This window comes from Radiomyces spectabilis, assembly GCF_025331425.1.
Source record: "Radiomyces spectabilis strain NRRL 2753 chromosome Unknown BYT42scaffold_8, whole genome shotgun sequence".
Classification (NCBI taxonomy): Eukaryota; Fungi; Mucoromycota; class Mucoromycetes; order Mucorales; family Radiomycetaceae; genus Radiomyces; species Radiomyces spectabilis.
In genome coordinates this window covers 406,338-427,036 of record NW_026251933.1, presented here as the reverse complement: position 1 = coordinate 427,036, position 20,699 = coordinate 406,338, and the positions used below count along the sequence as shown (strand labels likewise).

General features: G+C 43.8%; 8 protein-coding genes across 8 annotated transcripts; 5 read left to right on the top strand and 3 right to left on the bottom strand.

Moving 5' to 3' along the window:
* Nucleotides 1-214: 214 nt before the first annotated feature.
* On the bottom strand, nucleotides 215-1,979 carry BYT42DRAFT_594125 (WD40-repeat-containing domain protein; the record flags this gene model as incomplete). The annotated part of the gene is made up of 9 exons (XM_051570745.1): nucleotides 215-289; nucleotides 352-462; nucleotides 541-753; nucleotides 828-954; nucleotides 1,027-1,173; nucleotides 1,243-1,323; nucleotides 1,399-1,630; nucleotides 1,697-1,812; nucleotides 1,882-1,979. The coding sequence occupies 9 exons, from the start codon at nucleotides 1,977-1,979 to the stop codon at nucleotides 215-217; spliced, it is 1,200 nt and encodes a 399-aa protein (XP_051422173.1).
* Nucleotides 1,980-2,831: 852 nt separating this feature from the next.
* Nucleotides 2,832-4,508, top strand: BYT42DRAFT_546777 (ribosomal RNA large subunit methyltransferase N; the record flags this gene model as incomplete). The annotated part of the gene is made up of 8 exons (XM_051565906.1): nucleotides 2,832-3,072; nucleotides 3,133-3,224; nucleotides 3,281-3,488; nucleotides 3,563-3,683; nucleotides 3,749-4,024; nucleotides 4,092-4,184; nucleotides 4,251-4,372; nucleotides 4,438-4,508. 8 exons carry the CDS (start codon nucleotides 2,832-2,834, stop codon nucleotides 4,506-4,508), a joined length of 1,224 nt encoding a protein of 407 aa, XP_051422172.1.
* Nucleotides 4,509-4,720: 212 nt separating this feature from the next.
* BYT42DRAFT_573248 (uncharacterized protein) lies at nucleotides 4,721-5,133 on the top strand. The gene has a single exon (XM_051568703.1). The coding sequence runs from the start codon at nucleotides 4,818-4,820 to the stop codon at nucleotides 5,082-5,084; it is 267 nt and encodes an 88-aa protein (XP_051422171.1). The 5' UTR covers nucleotides 4,721-4,817; the 3' UTR covers nucleotides 5,085-5,133.
* A 347-nt stretch (nucleotides 5,134-5,480) lies between these two features.
* BYT42DRAFT_594123 (WD40-repeat-containing domain protein) lies at nucleotides 5,481-7,878 on the top strand (the record flags this gene model as incomplete). Its single annotated transcript, XM_051570744.1, has 6 exons — nucleotides 5,481-5,495; nucleotides 5,891-6,098; nucleotides 6,768-7,333; nucleotides 7,416-7,465; nucleotides 7,499-7,708; nucleotides 7,770-7,878. The coding sequence occupies 6 exons, from the start codon at nucleotides 5,481-5,483 to the stop codon at nucleotides 7,876-7,878; spliced, it is 1,158 nt and encodes a 385-aa protein (XP_051422170.1).
* A 1,090-nt stretch (nucleotides 7,879-8,968) lies between these two features.
* On the top strand, nucleotides 8,969-10,468 carry BYT42DRAFT_573234 (3-deoxy-7-phosphoheptulonate synthase). Its single transcript, XM_051568702.1, has 4 exons — nucleotides 8,969-9,062; nucleotides 9,165-9,297; nucleotides 9,389-9,518; nucleotides 9,625-10,468. Exons 1-4 carry the CDS (start codon nucleotides 8,991-8,993, stop codon nucleotides 10,352-10,354), a joined length of 1,065 nt encoding a protein of 354 aa, XP_051422169.1. The 5' UTR covers nucleotides 8,969-8,990; the 3' UTR covers nucleotides 10,355-10,468.
* Nucleotides 10,469-10,769: 301 nt separating this feature from the next.
* Nucleotides 10,770-11,896, top strand: BYT42DRAFT_573233 (U3-containing 90S pre-ribosomal complex subunit-domain containing protein). Its single transcript, XM_051568701.1, has 3 exons — nucleotides 10,770-10,987; nucleotides 11,067-11,389; nucleotides 11,476-11,896. Exons 1-3 carry the CDS (start codon nucleotides 10,799-10,801, stop codon nucleotides 11,792-11,794), a joined length of 831 nt encoding a protein of 276 aa, XP_051422168.1. The 5' UTR covers nucleotides 10,770-10,798; the 3' UTR covers nucleotides 11,795-11,896.
* On the bottom strand, nucleotides 11,862-15,436 carry BYT42DRAFT_573231 (SNF2 family N-terminal domain-containing protein). The gene is made up of 12 exons (XM_051568700.1): nucleotides 15,335-15,436; nucleotides 15,148-15,267; nucleotides 14,788-15,075; nucleotides 14,476-14,709; nucleotides 14,299-14,411; nucleotides 13,943-14,231; nucleotides 13,800-13,879; nucleotides 13,580-13,710; nucleotides 13,158-13,502; nucleotides 12,643-13,082; nucleotides 12,425-12,584; nucleotides 11,862-12,363 (listed from the first exon to the last, which is right to left on the bottom strand). The coding sequence occupies exons 1-12, from the start codon at nucleotides 15,377-15,379 to the stop codon at nucleotides 12,083-12,085; spliced, it is 2,526 nt and encodes an 841-aa protein (XP_051422167.1). The 5' UTR covers nucleotides 15,380-15,436; the 3' UTR covers nucleotides 11,862-12,082.
* Nucleotides 15,437-18,314: 2,878 nt separating this feature from the next.
* BYT42DRAFT_474407 (uncharacterized protein) lies at nucleotides 18,315-18,586 on the bottom strand (the record flags this gene model as incomplete). Its single annotated transcript, XM_051563595.1, has 2 exons — nucleotides 18,315-18,391; nucleotides 18,466-18,586. Coding segments are annotated over 2 exons (198 nt in total), but the record flags the coding sequence as incomplete, so codon positions are not given.
* Nucleotides 18,587-20,699: the final 2,113 nt, after the last annotated feature.

The window sequence follows — 20,699 nt, the reverse complement described above, 5'->3', positions numbered from 1 at the left end:
TCTTTGTTAGGTCCCCGTGAGCAAGTCGAAAACCTTTCTGTGATGATGCTCCATTTTCACTTTGGTTGACGTGCACTTGAAAACCAATGGTACCCTTCTCTTTTCTGTTCTCGCATCACATACAGCAAGAAAAATGAAGGACATAGAAGGGTTTGATCGCAACATCGTTATCATGATTAGAAAATCCAATGTATCAATCATTCTTGGTATTTTTTTATTGTTCGTCCATTTTTTTATCGTCATCCGTAGCGGCGGTCGAGGTCGTGGCCTGGTTGTAGATGTTACTTGCCTATTTCATAATCATCATGTTAGTTCCACCATCGCTTCAAGAGAGCCTGAGACACGTTTTACCATTTGCCAAACTTGCACAATATTGTCTTCAGCCGTGCTGGCAAGAACCCAGGGTTCTGCAGGATTCCAGCCAAAATCAGAAATCTTATTTGTGTGGCCACCGTGCATGAACTTTTGAAACAGGAAATTTTTTAGAAATTTTGTTGCATGAGGTTTTTTTCTTCCCACAGCCGTGGACATTTGTCTTACCAAAAGTTCAGGTGGGCCATCTTCGGCATCATCAGCCGACTGTTCGCTGTCAATCCTTGACAGATCCCATACCAGAATCCTTCGATCGTTGCTTGCCGTGGCCAGAACACCTTCATGATGGGGCGACCATGCCAGTTGAAGAATTTCCGATCGATGTGCTTTCAATGTATGCAGCTTGGTCTTTAAGTTGCGCAGATCCCACAAAGCCGCCGTCTAATCCATGCAGAAACATACTCACGTGTGAATGTGGCGGCCACAGTATCAAACAAAGATCGACCACAGCTTACCTTATCACCTGATCCTGTCGCTAAAATCCATTCGCTTCCAGGGGCAAAGGCAACGCAATTGACTTCAGCCTCGTGAGCCGCGATATCGTGAACGGGCTTATCATTCGAATCATTACGAGAATCCCAACTGGAGCAAAGGAAGCAATTAATTTGGTCATTTCCGGCTGTGATGGCGGTTCCCCGCACCGACAAAACTTACATCATTAATTTTCCATCATCGCCCACCGATGCGAATATAGAGTCGTATTTCGTATGCCATGCCACATCTTCCACCCCAGAGGCATGAGCCGTATAAGTACGCACCGGTTCCAATTCCTTGTTTTCACCGGCTGAACCACCAATATCCCTAAAATAAAAATAACAACCGTGTCAGATCATTTATCCATATACCAATTCTTTTGCTTCTTAGCGTTACCATTGACAGATTTTGGAGTCAAAGCCGGAGCTCAACAAGTGACTGGATTTGGCGGGGGTGGGATTCCATGCAAGGCCGTAACTAGAATTACGATGACTGCGGTAAGTACGTGCTGAATCCACCGCAGAGTTTTGCCAAGAGTAGAATTGGGTTTACCCTTCATTGGTGTGGCCTTTGAGTCGTAATGTGGGGTTGAATTGCTCATTTTCCTGTGGCAAAGCTTGATACGTAGTACGATCAAAAATGTAGACTTCGCCTGTACGCGATTTGGTGGCAATGATGTTAGGGTTTTCGGGTTGGTATCGCGCGCGGTTCACTTCACCGTCATGCAGGATTTTTTGTGTGATGGTAATGTGCGTATTCTCCTTGTTACTGTCTTTGGCTTCGTCTACACACAGTATGTTATTTCATTTCCATTCACCTGTGGACACACTCATCGTTAACAAATTATTACCATTTTCTTCCTTGATATCGCACGGTAACTTTAGGGAAGCGATTTGTAAATAGTTGGGCTCATCGTCGTTGGTGTGCGTGCCCAACAGTAATTGTTGTACGGTGTAATTGTCCACTCTACCAGATTCAAAAAGAGTCAGCCATTATCCTTTCCTTGAACAATGTTATTCAAAATAGTATACGTACTTTTCTCTGGTGGGAAACCATTGACACGTCAAGCTTGGCCATTCCAGCGCGTGCGTGACCACCAAGTCGTAGAGAAAAGGCGAATTCTTTTTCCACATCTTGTATTCCTCATTAACGAGCTTTTCGTTTTCCTCTTCGGATCGGTTGCTGTTTTCCATGTCTATGTAGTTCGTACATCCAATTCAGTAAGCCCATTTATAATGTTTCATTGGTTATTGTTGAACGTTACCTAAATCCATCAAAGAAGTCAAAAGAAAGTCCCAAAGCTGCCAACAGGAATAAAAATTGGCGGGCAGTCGATTTCGCGAATTCCCGAGCCTGCATCGATTTGTGACGTCAGATTTGGGACTTCCACGCCCAGCTCGGTTTGCGCTTCACAATGCATAATAGCCCGTTCCTGCACAATACGAACACAAAAGTCTCTATAGAAAAATACATTTATGGCATGCAGCATTTTTTTTGTCGAAAAGAAAACAGTTACTGTCTGTAACAATATAAAGCAAGCTGGTTAATAGGTATGTCTAGGGTATATGTAGGCCTTTTTCATTTATTTTGCTGCAAATGCATAAATGACCGTTGGTCATCGGACGCCACATTACGTCTTTTTTCACAAGGCACTTGAACAAGTATTTGTGTGCGCGTGTGGGAGGAGACCGTATGCTTGATACATAGTGAGCATCCAATAAATAAAAAGAAAGAAGAAAATACTAAAAAGGGCTATTCAGTCGCATTGATTGACCAAGAAGTAAACCACTGTACAAAAGTTGGTGCCAAACTTGATCTGAATCGCAGTGTGCCTTGCTTGATTTTCCAATCTTTCAACCGTGTCACCACCAAGCGGCACAGTTATCACAACTTTTTTTTTCAATCCCAGCAATGAGCGAGTCCAGTCACATCCATCCCCAAATTGGTTCCAGCAGGAGTCCGCCGAGAAGATCCCATGATCGATCATGGCTCTGAGGAATGCATTACAAGGATGGAGTTCCGTCCCCGGGCATACATTTTTGCAACAAAACATGAACACCGTAACTAGCCTACGGACAGGTGCTATACGCACCATGGCGACTCAATATGGCTCGAAAAAGAACTTGATCGGTTTGTCTCTGCAAGATCTGCAGCAGGAATTAGCCACTGTCAAAAATATCAAAAAGTATACAGCCTTGCAAATATGGCAGCACATGTATCAAAAAGGTACGACACTAAGAGTGAGCCACAAAAGCAAAGAAAGACTGACGTTCCTGGATCCGATAGGTTGTACGTCCTTTGATGAAATGTCGACATTATCCAAGGATCTGCGATCACATCTCAAAGAGTATTACATGATCCATTACGGTGATGTCCAAGTAAGTGGCCATCAGCGTTCTTCTAATACGTTAAATATGCTGATACGCAAGAAAAGCTGGATAGGACGGCCAAGGATACCACACGAAAATTTCTGATTGGTTTCAACACCAGACAGGATCCAGGAGCGATTGTGGAAACTGTCATGATCCCCGAGAGCCGGCGAGTGACACTGTGTGTCTCGTCTCAAATCGGTTGTTCACTGAAATGCAGCTTTTGTCACACCGGGACACAAAAGTTGCTGAGAAACCTGACAGCGGCCGAAGGTAGGATTGTCCTTGCAACCCTCAAGATTTTTGCATAATGCTCACATCCCCTTGTTTTTCTCTTCCTTGACAAGTGGTCGGTCAATTTATGATTGCTGCCAGTCGGGCAGGTGATTTTCCTTTGAGAGACGATAGGAAGCGCATTGTTTCGAATGCCGTGTTTATGGGTCAAGGCGAGCCGGGTTATAACTGGAGGTAAGCCCATCCTAGATGGCGATCGGATCTCTACCCAGCAAGTTATATAACTTTATATCTCACAGAAACGTAAGTAAGGCGATCAAGATTCTCACTGATCCCCAAGGATTGGACTGGTCCAAACACAAAATTACGATTTCCACCTCCGGCGTGGCACCGGTGATTCCGAAAATCGCCTCAGAATTAGGGGTGTCTTTAGCCATCTCGTTGCATGCCACCAATAACCAGTTACGCAACGAATTGGTTCCCCTGAATAAGACGTATCCTCTCGACACCGTCTTGGCAGCGTGTAGAGAATATGCAGCCAACATGGGCAAAAAAGGTCGCCGAATTACGTTTGAGTAAGTTTCTTGTTTTTTGGCATGTCGGCCTAAAACAAAGTGTCATTGATGTCGGGATTTCTTTTAGATATGTGATGCTTCGCGGTGTCAATGACTCGGCGGGCGAGGCACGCGAGTTGGTCCGTCTGTTAAAACAGCTTCCGGCTCATGTCAATTTGATGTAAGCAATTTCTAAATTTAGCTCCACTACATGATTTCTCGTCAAACTCACCAATGTGGACTGCAGACCCTTTAATCCCTGGCCAGGTTCTGGTTATCAGAGTTCGACGGCGGAACAAGTGCAACGATTTGCAAATATTGTTATGGAAGGCGGAATTCATTGTACAGTACGACGGCCGAGAGGTCAAGGTAAGTTGTTTTCCAATCTGTTTTAAATGATCTTGTCAATGATTATTAATAATGTATGCTTTCAGATATCCTAGCAGCATGTGGTCAACTAAAAAGCTCGCTGATCCAATCCAACCGACTTGGATCCAATGCATAAACACTTACTCTTTTTTTTTCCGGACAATATAAATGTCCTCAAGCTTTAGATTCTTTCATTCTGTAGAATTCAGGGCATGAATGATGCGGCAAAATGATTAGCGGAAAGAGTAAAAATAAACTCTTTTGATTTTTACGGTCGCTTGCACAAAATAGAGTAATGTGATACATGCAATCGGATGATAAACATGCAAGGATCGGCCCCGCTTTCATCCTAAACTTCCTATTTTCTACTGAGGACCCACTTGCGTATCTCGTCTCGCAATAACACATCACAGAATCTAATATACCTTGTTCAAGCGGAACCAATATGTTGATATCTAAAGCCGTGTTGGTTCAACTTTTGATGGTCATGGAATGTATCGCTGCTGTAGGTCCACCGATCACTATCGTATTGATTCTACCCACCAAGTGGCGTGAGTGCATAGGGAAAACATGCAACTCTTGTTTTTTGTTTTCTTTTGGCCATGTTAAACTTTATGTAACAAGAAAGTCAAAAATACAGACACACCATATGCAAGTAGGAGAGCACCTGAAGTCTGATCAGGACGGTGACATCACGTTTGTGTTTCATTGATCTTTGCTTTCTTTTTTTTCATTTTACACCTTTTGGGTTTTTTTTTTCACTTTCCTTTTTTCCTTTCATTTTTCATTATCAGACGTTTGTGAATAATATTTTTATAAACACGTAATTTTTTATACTATTTTTTATACTATTCTTATCACCGCTTTTATACATACATACATACATATATACATATATTTCTATTCATAACCTTTTAAATGTCACTGCAAGAAACAAGCCAAAGGCTTGCTTTACTGAGTATCTTGCATTCCTCCCATCCGCTTGCTGGCAGTGACATTCCTCTCCCCGAGCGGACCGTAACCCCGACGCTGGACGAAACAATACATACCGACGAAGGCTACATTGAACAGCGTTTCGAACCACCCAAATTCATGGCGGAATGGTCAGATGAACAAAAAGCAGGTAAGAAAAAAAAACGACCCAATGAGGCAAGCCAAGGAAGAATAAGAAAGGAAATACGGGGAACCCATAGGCCAGTCATACTAGAATAGGGGTGATTTTCCCTGTCTCGGTTCTTAAAACGGCAACCATCCCAATGGGTTCGTCACTTGGATCTCTTAACCATCCCCCCCTTTCCTTGTAGAATTTGCCTATCAACTTTTACTGACGGTATCTACCGAGAACACGCTTCGTGTTGTGGATCGTCTGGCACCATTGTTACACCGCGATCTTTTGAGTGTAAAGCATTTTGAATTTATTTTTTGTTGGTGGTGGGATTCGGTTGGATTAGGATGAGATATCGGCGTTGAAGATGATTCAATGTTACTGACATTGATGCTGTGATGGATGACTACTAGTTGCTCCCGTGTGAGCTGGCCTTGCATATCTTGGGTTTCTTGGATGCCGCTTCGCTGCTTCAGATGACGTGTGTGTCTCGTCACTGGAAGCTGTTGAGCGATGATCAACGATTGTGGCGTCAGCTTTTTCATGCAAATGGATGGAAGTCGAATCAAAAAGCAATGGAAAATTACCTGCGATCATCTTGCCAAATATCGAAACCTTCCCGTAAAGAACTCGACGCCATCCATCGGGGTTTTTCCTCGATTCCTTTAGCACGCACCACCCCTTCAGGGTACGACGTCGCTGCGTTCTCGGCCAGAAACGCGGCTCCTTCTCTGTCCATGTCCGGACGGATACGACCCTATCGTGCTCCGGATGATTTGTTGCTACGTATACGGCAACGACGAGAAAATCATGCCTCCTCTTTATTGCTTCCGCCCCGCGATCCAATGTCCCCTTCCACTTCCTCCTCTTCGGCGGCCGATGTCACCTTTGACCCCGAACACAATGATTTTCATACCGTTTCCCATATACCATCGTCGGAGGCCTACACGCGACTTCTTGCCTGTGTGCCCAAAGGCCCCTCTTCACCCTTACCCTCGGCTTCCTCGTCAGGCACTGCTGTCGCCGCTGCCACGTTATTTGCCTCTTCCGCCGTGAGTCCTTCGTCTCATTCGCGCTCCCAACCTTTATTAACGGGCTCCATTCGCGACACATCGTCATCCAGTTTGTTACTGCGTCGGGATACCTCCATCCGAAATAGTTCGTCCACTCACACACGATCGCACGTTTACGAAGGAACCACCTCGGATTATCGATTCAAAAATTGTCCTCTTCCACGCCGTTTCGAAATTTACGACGAATCGGCTCTGTACCACTACAACGACGTCAAAGACGAACGGTTTATCAATTGGCGACGATTGTACCACAATCGAACGTGCATTGAACGACGATGGCGCGAAGGCAAATGCAAAATGCGCGTGTTCCCGCCCGAGAATCATCGAGGGGATATGCACATGGAAGGGATTTACTGTATTCAGTACGACAATGATAAAATCGTCAGTGGAAGTCGCGATCACACCATCAAAATCTGGGACATGCGTACGGGTGAATGCCGAAAAACGCTGTATGCCCACACACGGAGTGTGCTGTGTCTCCAATACGACGACGAATTTCTGTTCAGCGGCAGCAGCGACACAACGATCATTCAATGGAACATCCGTACAGGCCAAATTGTACGAACCTTGCGAGGGCACAGCGAAAGTGTGCTGAACTTGCGATTTCAAAAAGATCAAATGGTCAGCTGTTCCAAGGATAAAACCGTCCGGATTTGGAACTTGAAAACCGGTACCGTATCGCGAGTGCTGCGCGGACATCGTGCGGCGGTCAATGCGGTGCAGTTCAAAGGTAACCGCGTGGTGTCGGCGTCCGGTGATCGAGCCATCAAACTGTGGGATATGGTATGTGCCCTGGCTCTTTTCTATTTTCTTTTGCTGGAGCCAAGATAAAAATTAACGTGCAAGTGAATCATGGTGATGACAGGAAACGGGCAAATGCTTAAAGACGTTTGATTCTCACACTCGCGGGATTGCGTGTGTGGAATTTAATGGGAATCACATCGTAAGTGGTTCGAGCGATCAAACCATCAAAATATGGAACGCAGCCACGGGCGAGTGCTTGCACACGCTCATTGGGCACATGGCTCTTGTCCGGTCTTTGCAAGTAGATGCCAATACGGATCGCATCGTGAGCGGAAGCTACGACAGCAGTCTCAAAATATGGAGCTTGAAGCAAGGATGTCTGGTTCGCAGTGTGAGCCAAGCCATCGAAGGCCGGTAAGCCCAAAAACTTCGAGAGAAATGACAGGGTGGATTGTAACTGATGAAATCTATGTAGCATTCTGAATGTGCAGTTTGATTTTGCAAGAATTGTCTGTTGTTCCAATCTTGGCAAAATCGTGATTTATGACTTTTCGCATGGTATAGATACCCAATTTCTATTGTAAACAAAAAACCCGACATTTTTATAAAGTATGGTGCACGTAGCCAAGCACAAGGATGAAAGACTTTTTTACAGTAGCATCCATTCAAATAAACATTGTAGATATGCATTTACATCACTTACTACGAGTCGTCACTTCATAACCATGGAACTCTAAAACAGAAACGGCTTCACCGGGGGTCAAACCGCGGTGTATGATCCGACGACGCCCTCGGATGAGACTGCTAGATGGACAAGAATGCGAATTAGGCACGTCGCGGTGAACAAAAGAAATCAATATGTCAGAGATGGAAACCCGCGGAAGCATGGAATAGGTGACAGGAAAAACGATGTTTTTGTTTCATGGGATTTTTCGTTGGTCGGGGAATGGAATATTTTATGGATTGCTAATGAAAAATTGGTCTTGCAAGAGCAGACAGGAAGAATTAGGCCATCAAAAAAGATGAGATGCATGTGCATAGACCGGGTACGGGAGGTGCCAGAATGCTGTATTTGGGAATCTGGGAGAGCACAGAATGACTTGGAAAATGTCATTTAAAATCATTGGTTGCACCGTTCACCGGCCCATTTTCTTCTTCGCATAAGCAACTCAAAATGGACAACCCAACAACAAACCTGCGTCTTCAACCGTAACGCCATCTTGCATGGATATCTTTGTGAACATCCAATTTGCCACTGCCACGGAATGGCCGATTGACCGCGTGCCAACGAATATGCACTTTTTGCGCGGTGCCATCCTTTTGAGGAATAGCGCTTACGGACTCCCCGGAGCGGAGTTTCATCGTTTGAGACAAAACGTTTACCAAGTATTGAAGCCGAGGATGGAAGGGTAGAACGATCAGGGCCAACCCGGCAATGGGTTGAGCAAGTGGATGTAAAGGCGTGTCAAGAGGTGAATTATGGGTGTAGTAATGGGATCAAAGGACCAATATATACAAGAGAAAAAAGATGAACAGACGGAGCAATGACCAATGATGAGCAATGACTCATTTTGGACAAACAAAAAAATTCCTGTTGACTGCTTTTATTTTTAGTTCGAGTCGTTATTAAAACTTTCGATAGACGCTTTTGTTTGTTGACTTTCTTTTTTTTTTTTTCTATTCTTTAAACCAAACCATGGAAGATCTCCGTATTACCGGCTACAACGCGTTGTTGACTCCTGCTTATCTTCAAGAAGAATTCCCGGCTGTGAGTATTTATTTCCCCATTGATCATGCTTGAAGCGTGACAATATAATGCAAGAAGTGACGGGCAGAACAAACAAAAGCTCATGCACTATTTGCACCCTAGTCGAAAAATTCGGAAGAGACGGTGTCCAAAGCTCGTCAGGAAGCCCAAGCCATCTTGAGCGGTAAAGATGATCGTCTTTTGATCATTGTGGGTCCCTGCTCGATCCATGATACCGAAGCTGCCAAGGAATACTGTAAGTTCATCTTCCACTCCATGCACGGCAAACACGTTTCGGATGAATAAATAGAAAAGCTGATCCAAAACGACTTTATTTGATCATCTAGGCCAACGCTTGCTCAAGGTCAAGGAACGTCTTCAGAACGAAGTGTTGATTATCATGCGTTCGTACTTTGAAAAGCCTCGTACGACTGTGGGTTGGAAGGGTCTTATCAACGATCCTGATATCGATAACAGGTAAAAAAAAAAAAAAAAAAAAAAAAAAAAAGTCCCGTTTTCTTTGGTCGAAGAAAATGTATTGCCTTTTTGAATGAAGCTGTTCAATTGACCGTGGATGTTGTAGTTACAATATCAACAAGGGTTTGCGTGTCGGTCGCAAGTTACTGTGTGATTTGACAGATATGGGAATGCCCGTCGCGGTGGAATTGCTCGACACCATCTCTCCTCAATATCTTGCCGACCTCATGTCGTGGGGTGCTATCGGAGCACGAACGACCGAATCGCAACTTCACCGTGAATTGGCTTCCGGCGTCAGTTTCCCCGTGGGTTTCAAGAATGGTACCGACGGCAACGTGCGTGTAGCCATCGATGGTATTGGTTCGGCTTCCGCTCCCCATCACTTCTTGGGTGTCACCAAGAACGGTACCGTGAGTGTGACGCACACCGCCGGCAATCCCGATTGTCACGTTATTCTCCGTGGCAGCAATGATGGCCCCAACTATGAGAGAGAACACATTGAAAAGGCCAAGGCGCAACTGGTCAAGGCCGGTTTGCGACCCAACATCATGGTCGACTGCTCTCACGGCAACTCCAACAAGGATCACCGCAACCAACCTAAAGTGGCGGAAAACCTGGGACAACAGATCAGTGCTGGTGAAACAGCGATCATGGGCCTGATGATCGAATCACACATCAACGAAGGCAAGCAGAGCGTGCCCAAGGAAGGTCCCAGCGGTCTGAAGTACGGTGTGTCCATTACCGACGCGTGCGTCGATTTTGAAACGACCGAAACCATGTTGGACGAGTTGGCCCAGGCTGTGAAAGCGCGAAGAGAAGCATTACAAAAGGCATAAATAGATCGAATCATACACTTTTTTTTTTTAAACCGACGCAACAAGCCCCCAAGGAAAAGACCAAATTTCTCGACTCCAACATGCATTCCATTCATTCGTTTTTTTTTTTTTTTTTTTTTTTGATTTTATCCCTTTGTACTTTTCATCATTCACAACCACAAAAAAAATTACATGCACAATAATATATATGTTCTTTTGTAAAAAGCATGCTCACCAAAAAAAGATGCTTATTTTTCTTATCACTTGGCCAAGTTCCTGTTCAGTTGTTCGAAGAAGCTCAAGGAATTGATACATTTTGACATCCGAGTGATGCGTGCACAAAAAAAAAAGTGATCGCATACCATATCAAGTCCGATTGGGCTAAGCCACCATTTCTATTAGCATGATAAATCGAGAACCGGAATTCCATTCTTTATTTCTCAACAACTGCAAAAAAAAAAAAGCATGGTAGCGGCCGACGAGAAGAAAACGACACAAGCACCCGTGTCAGCGGATGCTTTGGACGATGGTTTCGATTTGGAAGAAATCTATTCAGACAATGAAGAGGTGGTAGCTGAAGATGTCACGGGTACCAAGCGAAAAGCCCCTTCATCGGCTGAAAAGAAAAAGAATGACAAGAAAAAGAAGAAAAAGGTAGAGAGATCGATTGTTGGGCGACAATTGGATCAGGGACCAAAGAGTCAAACTGACATTGTTCTTTATTCACCGATAGGCTAAAATCTCGGATGATCCATTTGGACATATGAATATCTGGACAGAACCAGTGTCCACTCAATACCAATACGTGCTGGATCGTCAAAAGAAAGCGTTACCCGATCTGTCTGCGGTGGAATTGGAAGGCGATCAAGCCCTTGTGGAATCAGCATTTGTCGATAATGAAAAGTTTACGCAGGAGCATGTCCTGGAAGCGCTTCCCAACTATATCAAGTTTGGTGTAGCTCGTCACAAACGATTGACAAAGGCCCCCACCGTGAAAGCCAGTCCTACTGCCCTTGTCATTACCCATGCCGCCGTCCGAGCGGTGGATCTGGTTCGGTAAGTCCAACAAGCCAAGTGTGGAGTCATCGGGTGGTCAGCGCGCATACACACATACTGATCTGATCGGGGTTATTTTATTTTAGGGCTCTCAAGGAATTCAGTACCACGGCCAAAATCGCCAAACTGTTTGCGAAACATTTAAAGGTGGAGGAACAGATTCAGTTTCTTGATAAGCAAGCGGTGCATCTGGGTGTGGGGACGCCAAACCGTATCAAGGCTCTGGTGGAAAGCGGGCATCTGAAGCTGGACCAACTGGAACTGGTTGTCATTGATACCGAACGCAACGCCAAGAGATTTAATATCTTTGACAACGATTCGGTGCGGAAAGATTTGTTCTCGTTCCTCGGTGAACACATCGCCTCACGCATGCAAAACGGTCAGACCAAATTGGGATTATTCTAAATTATCATATACAAAGTTGATTGACTTTGTCCACTTTTTTATGCTCATTCCGCGATTTCTTTTTTCGTTTTAATTTCATATTTTTTTTTTTTTTTTTTTTTTCAAATGCTGGTTTTTTTTTTTTCTTCTTCATTTCCCGATTTCCCCCTCTTTGTTTCTTCTGTCAACATCTCATCGTAACGCCTTCATCATTCAATAAATAGAAATAGAAGAGAAAGAAAGAAAAGGGGTTAAGGAAATGCGGGAATCATGGTTCTGGTTGAAAAGGGGGAGTTGCTTGTTTCTGATTTAGTTGCGTGTGGCAAGAATTTCGTTCTTGTGGTCATTAAGTTCGGCGGTATCCATTTCTCGGAATCCACCCGATGTGCTGTCGTTCTTGACTTGGAACACGGCCGGGCTTCGATCCAACAATTTCTCCAAGTCTTCGTCTGAAATTACTTTATCACCCTGAGCGACAATTTGTATCCGTTCCCCATCTTCCGATGCCAGGATTTCGGCCAACTCACGCACCGTCGTTTCCTGTTCCTTCTTGGATCCTCCCATACTAGAAATTGGCGTCTTGAATTTGCCTGCACCAACAACGTTAGTAAACCACCGTTCGTTTGTATCGGAATGCTTTTGTTTTCTTACCTTTGTGAATCACCAATTTCTCCAGTCGTCGCTTGGCAGTGGCGCGTTCGAGAATCTTGGCTTCCACGGTATTGGCGGCGACCAAGCGATAGACAAGAACAGGTTTGGTTTGTCCGATACGATGGACGCGATCCTGCGCTTGGAGATCCATTTGCGGATTCTACACCCCACTCAAGTCAGTAGGTGCATCATTTGCCGTTTGTTTCATTTCCACTTACCCAGTCACTGTCAAAGATAACCACGGTATCTGCTGCGGTCAGGTTAATACCGAGACCACCGGCACGAGTGGATAATAAAAAGAGTTTGATATCACTGCTGGGATCGTTGAATTCATCAATTTGCTGTCGTCGCACGTCCTGTTTCACGCTGCCGTCCAAGCGACAGATCCGCCAGCCCTTGAGTTCCGTAGCCCAGTCTTCCAGAATATCCAGCATTTTCGTCATCTGACTAAACACCAGCACTTTATGTCCGCGATCGAATAAAGCAGTTAACAAGCGATCCAAAAGCAGCACCTTGCCCGATTGCGCAGCCAGCTCGTTACTCAGGACAGGTTGATTGGTCTTTGGATCGATGGGCCAATCAAATAGGAAAGGATGATTACATACTTTACGCAGTTGCATCACAAGGTTTTGTAAATGAAGACTATTCACATGCTTCACTAAAATACGGGACACACGATGAGCATGCCAGGGAATCCCAAAAGTTATAAATGCAGTGGTTTTTTTTTTCTTACCTGCTTTGGAGACGAAATCTTGTTTTCCAGCCGCTGCAATGGCCGTATCGGTAATGGCAACGTTATTGTTGGTCTTTTCCAAGTCCTTGAAGTATTGGCGATCAGATGTTTCCTTGTAACTCAAGGTTTTCAATGGTCGGCCCGTTTTACGCTTGCTGTCGTTGGTGTCCACCTCTTGGTTTTCATCGGCATTAGTATTTTCTTCATCGTCATCCGTCTTCGTCTTGCGCTTGATCAAATAATCACGCAAATCACGTTTGAGAATAGCATCGTACAAGTTCTTTTGAGCTTGCGTCAAAGGAGCATGCAGCAGATATTCTTTCTTTTTTGGCAATGAATGCTCGACTAGGAAAAAAACACAGTCAGTCTACGATACTCCTCACAGACATCCTCAGCATCTCTTTTTTGTTGTTTCCCCTTACCATCAGTTTTAAGACGTCGCAATAAGAATGGCTTTAAAATGGTATGTAAGCTGCTGACGATATTGTCTTCTTCTTCTTCTCTCATAATGCGATCTTGGCCACTCTTTTGATTGATGTCTGAAAAATCGAACCTATAAAAAAAATGGAGCATGACGCGTTACCAAGATACATCAATCAACAGCCGTTCCGTCCCAACGTCCCCAGAATCACGAAAACTTACCATGATTGAAACATGTCCAAATCATCAAAGATATCCGGCAATAAGAAATTGAGCAAACTCCACAGTTCTGCCAGATTGTTCTAATGAAAAATCGTTGAAAAAGCTGAGCCAATGGATCCACCCTTTGTATTTTGCATCAGTACCTGCAAAGGTGTGCCGGTGAGCAGCAAACGGTTGGCACTGGAATACGACTTTAGCTCCTTGATGAGCTTGCAGTTGAGATTCTTGATACGGTGACCTTCGTCGACCACGATGTATTTCCAGTTGTAACGTTGCAAATGTTTGCGATCATTCATAACAATTTCGTAACTGGTGACCACAATGGGGAAATCGAAATCGGTTTCCTTCTTCTTGGGCATTTTGCGATTCACCATATGTTGTCGTTCCTCTTTCGATCCGTGATACAGAATCACAGAAATCCCAGGCGCAAATCTTTTTTTAGATTCAAGGTATGAGTATTTTTCGCATTGGATCCGACCTGGTTTCTTGTTTGGTTTACCTTTTGAATTCGTTGACCCAGTTTGCCAGTGTCGAGAGCGGAGTGACAATCAAGTAGGGTCCAGACACATTCATCGCTTTCAAATGAGCAATAAAACTGATGGTTTGCAATGTCTAGTCGTCATTGTCAATTGAGTGTCATGCCTTTCACTCATGTAAAAAAAAAAAAAAAACTTACTTTGCCAAGACCCATTTCGTCGGCCAGGATACCGTTGAGACCGTTTTCCCAAAGACTGATAAGCCATTCCACACCCGCCAGTTGGTAATCGCGCAGCACACCACCTGTCACCAGCAACGGTTGACGCGCAGACACGGTAGGCTTGGTTTTGGTCTCAACGTCAGTCTGTCGAAGATTCTCCTCTTTAATGGCCTTGCCAATGTTGCCGTCCGATTGCTTGCGACGTTTCACTTCCTGTCAATGGGAGAAGGGTCAGATTTTTGGATCGTTGACAACCGCATTCCACAAGGGAAAGACAAAAAAGATACTTGCATCTTCGTCAATATAATCGCCAAGACTGTATTCGGCATCGTTAGCTTTACGTTTACGCGAAGGCTGCTGGCGTTTGGTTTTGGCGGTGCTGGCTTTGGTTGCGCTGGCTTTGGGCGCGTCTTGCTTTGCTTTGGTGGCATCGACTTTGGCGGCTTTTTCACGCGCTTCTTCTTGTTGCTTGGCCAATTTCTGACCAAGGATAGTGGCATACGCACTGGATTTGTCCAGCAAAAAGTGCAAACGCTTCATACGTTGTTCCTTGACCGTTGTGTCAAATTGAACTTGAGCCTACAAAAGACAAGGGTCGTTGGTCGTGGTCAGCATTAGGGAAACAGCAGAAAAACTGCGTGATCTCCTTACCTCTACTTGAATGCGTTCTTCTTCTTCTTGCTTGGTGGTCTCTGCAAGCTGCGATTCCTCCTTCACCATCGATTCGGTCACGCCTGCATCGTTGGCCTGTTCTTCGCTGATCGCGTTACCCTACAAAAGACGGTTAGAACACCCATGTCGCAGTGGCAAAGGGGGGATTGTCACAGTTAATATTTACGTTCAAAGAAGGATCGATGGGAGTTTCCGTTCCAACCGTCTCCATGGTTAATCAACAATGAGATGTCACGATGCCAGAAAAAGCAGAAGGGCCAAAAAAAAAAAGGGTCGTCAAAAAATCGATCAAAAAAAGCGGGATCAGGCTTTTGGTCCGATTTTTTTTTTCAAGCCACTGCATCGGACACCATCTGTCAAAATTTCTTGCTCCGCCAGTCATTTCATCCACATCACGAATCCACCACGTCGACAAGGCAATAAAAATAGCACTAGTGCCAAAGGGGTAACTTTTATGAGTAAGTTCAAGTTACTATAAGCCTTCTACAGCAGCATGGGTTGGAGACGCAGAAGAGTGCTCATCTTTACTATCCGTGGAAATATACCTCAATGGTTCTATGCTTGAACTTTACCGTACATTAGGTTGTATATGTTTCATGTCATGGCACCCCATCAATCATCTGGAATAAATCAATCAAGCTGATATAATATCATTCGTTATTTATAAGAGCTATTTTTTGTGTGCTTAGCCATACTATTAGTTGCTTATCAGGTATGAAAAAACGCACAGAATCCCGTTATTAAAAGAATCGATGCAACGGTCACAGCTTTACATTATTTATATTGCAAGACTCTTATACAGATATCTGATTTGAAAACCAAAGTTGCCTGGCTACAGACTCTGTGAACAACCAAAGTGTAAATGTGTGGGTGCTCTCATCGCTAATAGTTTAAAGCCTTGGGGTCAAGTATAAGCTTTTCACCTTTACTCTATCCCATACATCAACCTTGGTCCGCAGTTTCATCCATGGTAACGATAATCATTTTTTAATTTGGATAGACCAAACGGACTCGCAAGAAGACCAGCCACTCATCATGATTTGTCTGACTTTGAAGATAAAGCAACAGTGACTTCCATCGTACGAAATGCTGGCGGCATAATTTGAGACCTTTATATTTTAAATTGCCGCCAAGCACGTATACCGTCGATTATCGGCAGTGCTTCCTGCAGGGACAGGACAAATACTATAGACAATTCTTGCTTTTATAAGGACATCCTTGGATTCTATATCTCTGTGGACTTTGGTATGAAGAAAATGGTTGACGAGCATCACCTCGTTTCTTCAACACGTCCCACGCGGACAATGAAATGCGCTCATCCTGCCATTGCAGCAGAGGCACGGAAGCATTTGGAAACAATGGCAAATTAATAAGACTAGTAAAGAATATGCACCTGTAACAAGGTCAACAAAATATACTAGCTCTCTTAAAACTGTTCCAAATGTCTTCTACAGAGCTTTATCATCTGCGAAATAATACTGCGTCGTTCATGAATCTATCCTGCGGATGTAGCAGGTTTGACGTAGTTTGGGTTATTAAAAACAGACTGAAAAATATGTGTGCACCATGCTGCAAGATGAAGACTCGATTATTCGTTGGGTGTCTGAAAATGTCTACAATTCATGCGCAGATGCATTGATTTTTTTTTATCTCATTGTTACACATGAGAGGGGCAAGGTATAATGCATGAACAAATTGTCTAAACTGAGCGCACAAAGGAAATGAAAGTCTCAAAATACATTTTACATGCGTTTCATATTCTGAACAGTAATTACAAAAAGTCAAGTGACATCTGGATCAACATGACGAGAAAAAAAAACCGGTTCAAACAACTGAGTGGAAAGAAGGACTGCGTGAAAATCAACACGAGCTTGAGACACTTTTTAAGTTTTATGGCAACAAGGAGCTTTTTGAATTCAACCGTGATCCATCCGTGAAACGCAGGATAAACTTTCAAAACGTTCATCAGTTGCGGAATAAATGATGATGGATTGAAAAATAAAAATAGAAAAAGTCGACCTGAACTGCAAAAAGGGAAAATTTAAACATTATTAAATCCATGTTTACAGTATCAGAGATTATGTGGGATGTAATTTAGATGATGTGATATTCTATTCTATTAAAGTGTTTACGGACATTACACAAGAGAAAGGGAAGAAAAGAGACCCTGCAAAGAAGGATTTATCCCCTTCTTTTTTTTAGTTTGTTCATCCCTTTGTCTTATGCTCTCCTTGCGAAATTCAACTGATGCTAAAGAACAAACTATCCAATTGAAAAGTGGCTCCTGGTGATTAGTGCCCGCATCAACGTCCAACATTGATTTTCATAAGTGAACCAACGTCCTTTTGGGTATACCGTAAAATCATCGCTGTCAGCAGACACCCTGCAATATTTTATTGAGATTTGACCCAATGACAGAATTTACAGGTAACGCTGATCGGTCGATATAAATTAAGCAGGTCAAAATTGCTATGCTGCGCTTATTTTATCCAAGTAATAGCTGCAGATACATCGGTTTAATACAAGGACAACAAATTGATTGAAATTATGATGGCAAAGCAGGGAAAAAAACAAATAAAACAAAAAGCTAGAGAAAGGGAAAAAGAAAAAAACTATCGCTAATCAGGTCAATAGTGGAAGAAACGATAAAGCCGATAAAATAAATAAAGAAAAAAAGAATAAAATATCACGCATAGCATGGGAAAAGGAAGAAAAATAAAAAAAAAAGCATCAATGATTATTAGAAAATAGCGGGTTCCCTTGAATAAAAAGAAAAAATGATGAATGAAAAAAAAAAGCAAAACAAGTAAAAACGAAAAAAAGAAGAGCGGATAAAAGAGATTCTCGAAAGCGGGATGAATGTGAGTTTTTTCATGCGTGAGGTGAGATGGGTGCGTATGGTTGATGTGAAGGTGACTTTAGGTTAAAATGAAGCAAGTGAGAAGATGGAAGGAGAACGGTGTCGTGTATAACTATCAACAGGCCCGCACAGCCCATCCTTTTTTTTCGTTTGATTTTTTCATCTTTCAATTCTATTCGCTCCATTATCATCAAAGATAATTTTGCACAAAGCTGGTGAAATGTGGATTCTCAGCGGCGTGAGTGGATGGTTTGGTATCTTTGTTAACGCTATTGTTACTGTGGCGGTGAATGCGAATATGTTGATTCAAATTGTCCGATCGTGAAAATCGCTTATTGCAACTTTGATAAGGGCACTCAAAGGCTGGAAAAGAAAAGGATATAAAGTGGGTCGTTTGAGATTCTCAGTGGAAGCACGCATCGATTTATGATACTTACGTTTTTCCAAGGTGTGGATGGATCGAATGTGTCGTTTTAAATGCTCGGATCTTTTGAATACCTTGCCACATCCTTCCGCTTTACAGGTGAACATGCGTGCTCCGTTGCTGGGGACATTGGAAACTCGTCGACCGCGCGACCGTGGCGCTTTGGACTTTGGATCATTGGTGGATTTTTCCGACAACGAAGGCAAGGTCCGACGTCGCCCGTCATTGAGCCCCGACATGCTAAAGACGGATGAAAAACACAAATCATTCATCATATCCTGATTCTCGTCCTTGGGGATCCCACTGAGACCGTTGGGTGAAAGTGACATTAGGGAGGACACAGGGGTGACAGGGCGAGAAGTGCATAAGTTGGCAAAGCTCTGGATCATCGAGGTGGCAGGGCTGGCGGCGGGGCGGGGTGTTGAATGATTGGGATCAAATAAAGGCCCCGCACCTCCACCACCACCACCACCACTGGGGTGACTGAAACTGTGATGCCGGTGAGCGGAAGAGTCGTAAAAAGAGGAACCCAGATGGTGCGATGCCGGGGCGGCAATCGAGTGACGGTGTTGTTGATGAGGATCCATCAGTGACAGAGGGGTCATGGCAAATGGATGCATGGACGAGAACATGGGACCGGCCGAACTGGTCATGGTCGGCATGGGCAATGTGCTGGTAGGATGAGTGGTCGTGCATTCCGACACGTTGGGAGGTAAATGATGCTGGTGCGGATGCTGGTGTTGGTGCTGGTGAACGTCAAAGGATGACTGGACACTGGCCGCGGCAGCAGCAGCAGCAGCAGCAGCGACGGCGGCTGTGGAGGGATCGATGAACGACATTTGATCCTGCTGGGTGGTACTCACCGAGGTATCACTGCGACTGCTGCGTTGATAATCGTCGCTGTCATTGGAAGGCGAAGAAGAGGACATGGCCATGTAGCAGGAGTCGTTATCGTAAGTATGGTTCGTTGTTTGTCCAGACAACAAGTCGGCATAACTAAAACGACGGTGAGGATCTTCGACTTCCCTTGGTTTCATGGCAGGAATATATGAAGAGAAATCGTAAGAGGAAGAAGAAGTGGACGAAGAAGAATTATTGGAAGCGGCGGAAGCAGCGGCGGAGGCGGCAGTGGACGTAGAGGTAGAGGTGGAACAAGATGTGGAGGAGTGGAAAGTAGGCGAGGATTGGTGACTGAGTGAGTTGGGATTCACGAATCTCAAAACATTATTCTGTGAATCGTGTGCAAGAGGATCCGGAAAGGATTGAACGCAGGGAGATGACATGACTTCAAAAAAAAATTATGAAGAAAAAAAAATAGGGAGCGGAAAGGATAAGGATAATGACAGTGGTTGGAAATGAGAAGTAAAAAAGAGAGCGATGCGAAATGCAAGATTTGCCAAGCGACCTTGTATTTAAGGGAGTTGCTGTCAAGTCTGCCAAGGTGATTGGTTCGATGCAAGCGTCCCAAAAAAAAAAAAGTAAAATAAAAAGTAAAGAGAGAAAAAAAAAGACTTTAGTAAAAGCTGATAGCTTCAGAAAAACCGGGATAGGGAGCAAGGTTCATTTTAAAATGATTGAAACGAATAAACTGTATAAGAACCATAATGAGACGGTGAGATCGAGACCAAATGTCAATTTGAGAATATAACAAAAAAGGTTTTTTATAAATTGTGGTTAAGATCATGATAGTAACGATGACGACGAACCCACCATGATACCCAAAAAAAAAAGTTGTTCTATTTTCACAGACACCGTATGCAAGTAATAAAACTATGAGGAAAACATTGGATCCACATTAGATGCAGACCCAAAGAAAAAAAAGAATCAAGGATTGGAAACAGTGGTAGGGTGATTTTTTTTGGTCAGTGGAGATAGGAGAACACGAGGGAGTGAGGGAGCAATGATGCAGTAAAACTTCAAGCAAGCGAGCAAGCAAGGCAACTAGAACTCTAGTTACTCACGTTCATCATACGATATATCCAACTTGGAAATGGATGCTTCTTCATGCATTTAACCTGGTTGATGCGGTACATCAACTCCAGCAGTGAATCGTTTGAAGCGAGAGCAAGTGGTACTGGGTAAACTGGTCAACATTGTGTTCTGTGGTCCCTCTCAACCCCTCAATGAGGGAAATAGGTGATCCCTTCAGCACGTTTTTCCCCTTTTTTTTTGGTTTCTTTCTGATGGCTGATCGTTGCTGTATATGATGAAGATTCATAACTTTTATTTTTTAAAAGGTAGTAAGTA

Coding starts and splice junctions, on each gene's coding strand:
- BYT42DRAFT_573231 (XM_051568700.1), bottom strand. CDS start 15,379: ATGGAGACGGTTGGAACGGAAACTCCCATCGATCCTTCTTTGAAC. Junction 14,710..14,787: donor GCGATTATATTGACGAAGAT/GCAAGTATCTTT, acceptor TCCCATTGACAG/GAAGTGAAACGTCGCAAGCA. Junction 12,364..12,424: donor GAAATTGGTGATTCACAAAG/GTAAGAAAACAA, acceptor TTGTTGGTGCAG/GCAAATTCAAGACGCCAATT.
- BYT42DRAFT_573234 (XM_051568702.1), top strand. CDS start 8,991: ATGGAAGATCTCCGTATTACCGGCTACAACGCGTTGTTGACTCCTGCT. Junction 9,298..9,388: donor CGAAGCTGCCAAGGAATACT/GTAAGTTCATCT, acceptor TTGATCATCTAG/GCCAACGCTTGCTCAAGGTC. Junction 9,519..9,624: donor GATCCTGATATCGATAACAG/GTAAAAAAAAAA, acceptor TGGATGTTGTAG/TTACAATATCAACAAGGGTT.
- BYT42DRAFT_573248 (XM_051568703.1), top strand. CDS start 4,818: ATGTTGATATCTAAAGCCGTGTTGGTTCAACTTTTGATGGTCATGGAA.
- BYT42DRAFT_573233 (XM_051568701.1), top strand. CDS start 10,799: ATGGTAGCGGCCGACGAGAAGAAAACGACACAAGCACCCGTGTCAGCG. Junction 10,988..11,066: donor ACAAGAAAAAGAAGAAAAAG/GTAGAGAGATCG, acceptor ATTCACCGATAG/GCTAAAATCTCGGATGATCC. Junction 11,390..11,475: donor CGAGCGGTGGATCTGGTTCG/GTAAGTCCAACA, acceptor ATTTTATTTTAG/GGCTCTCAAGGAATTCAGTA.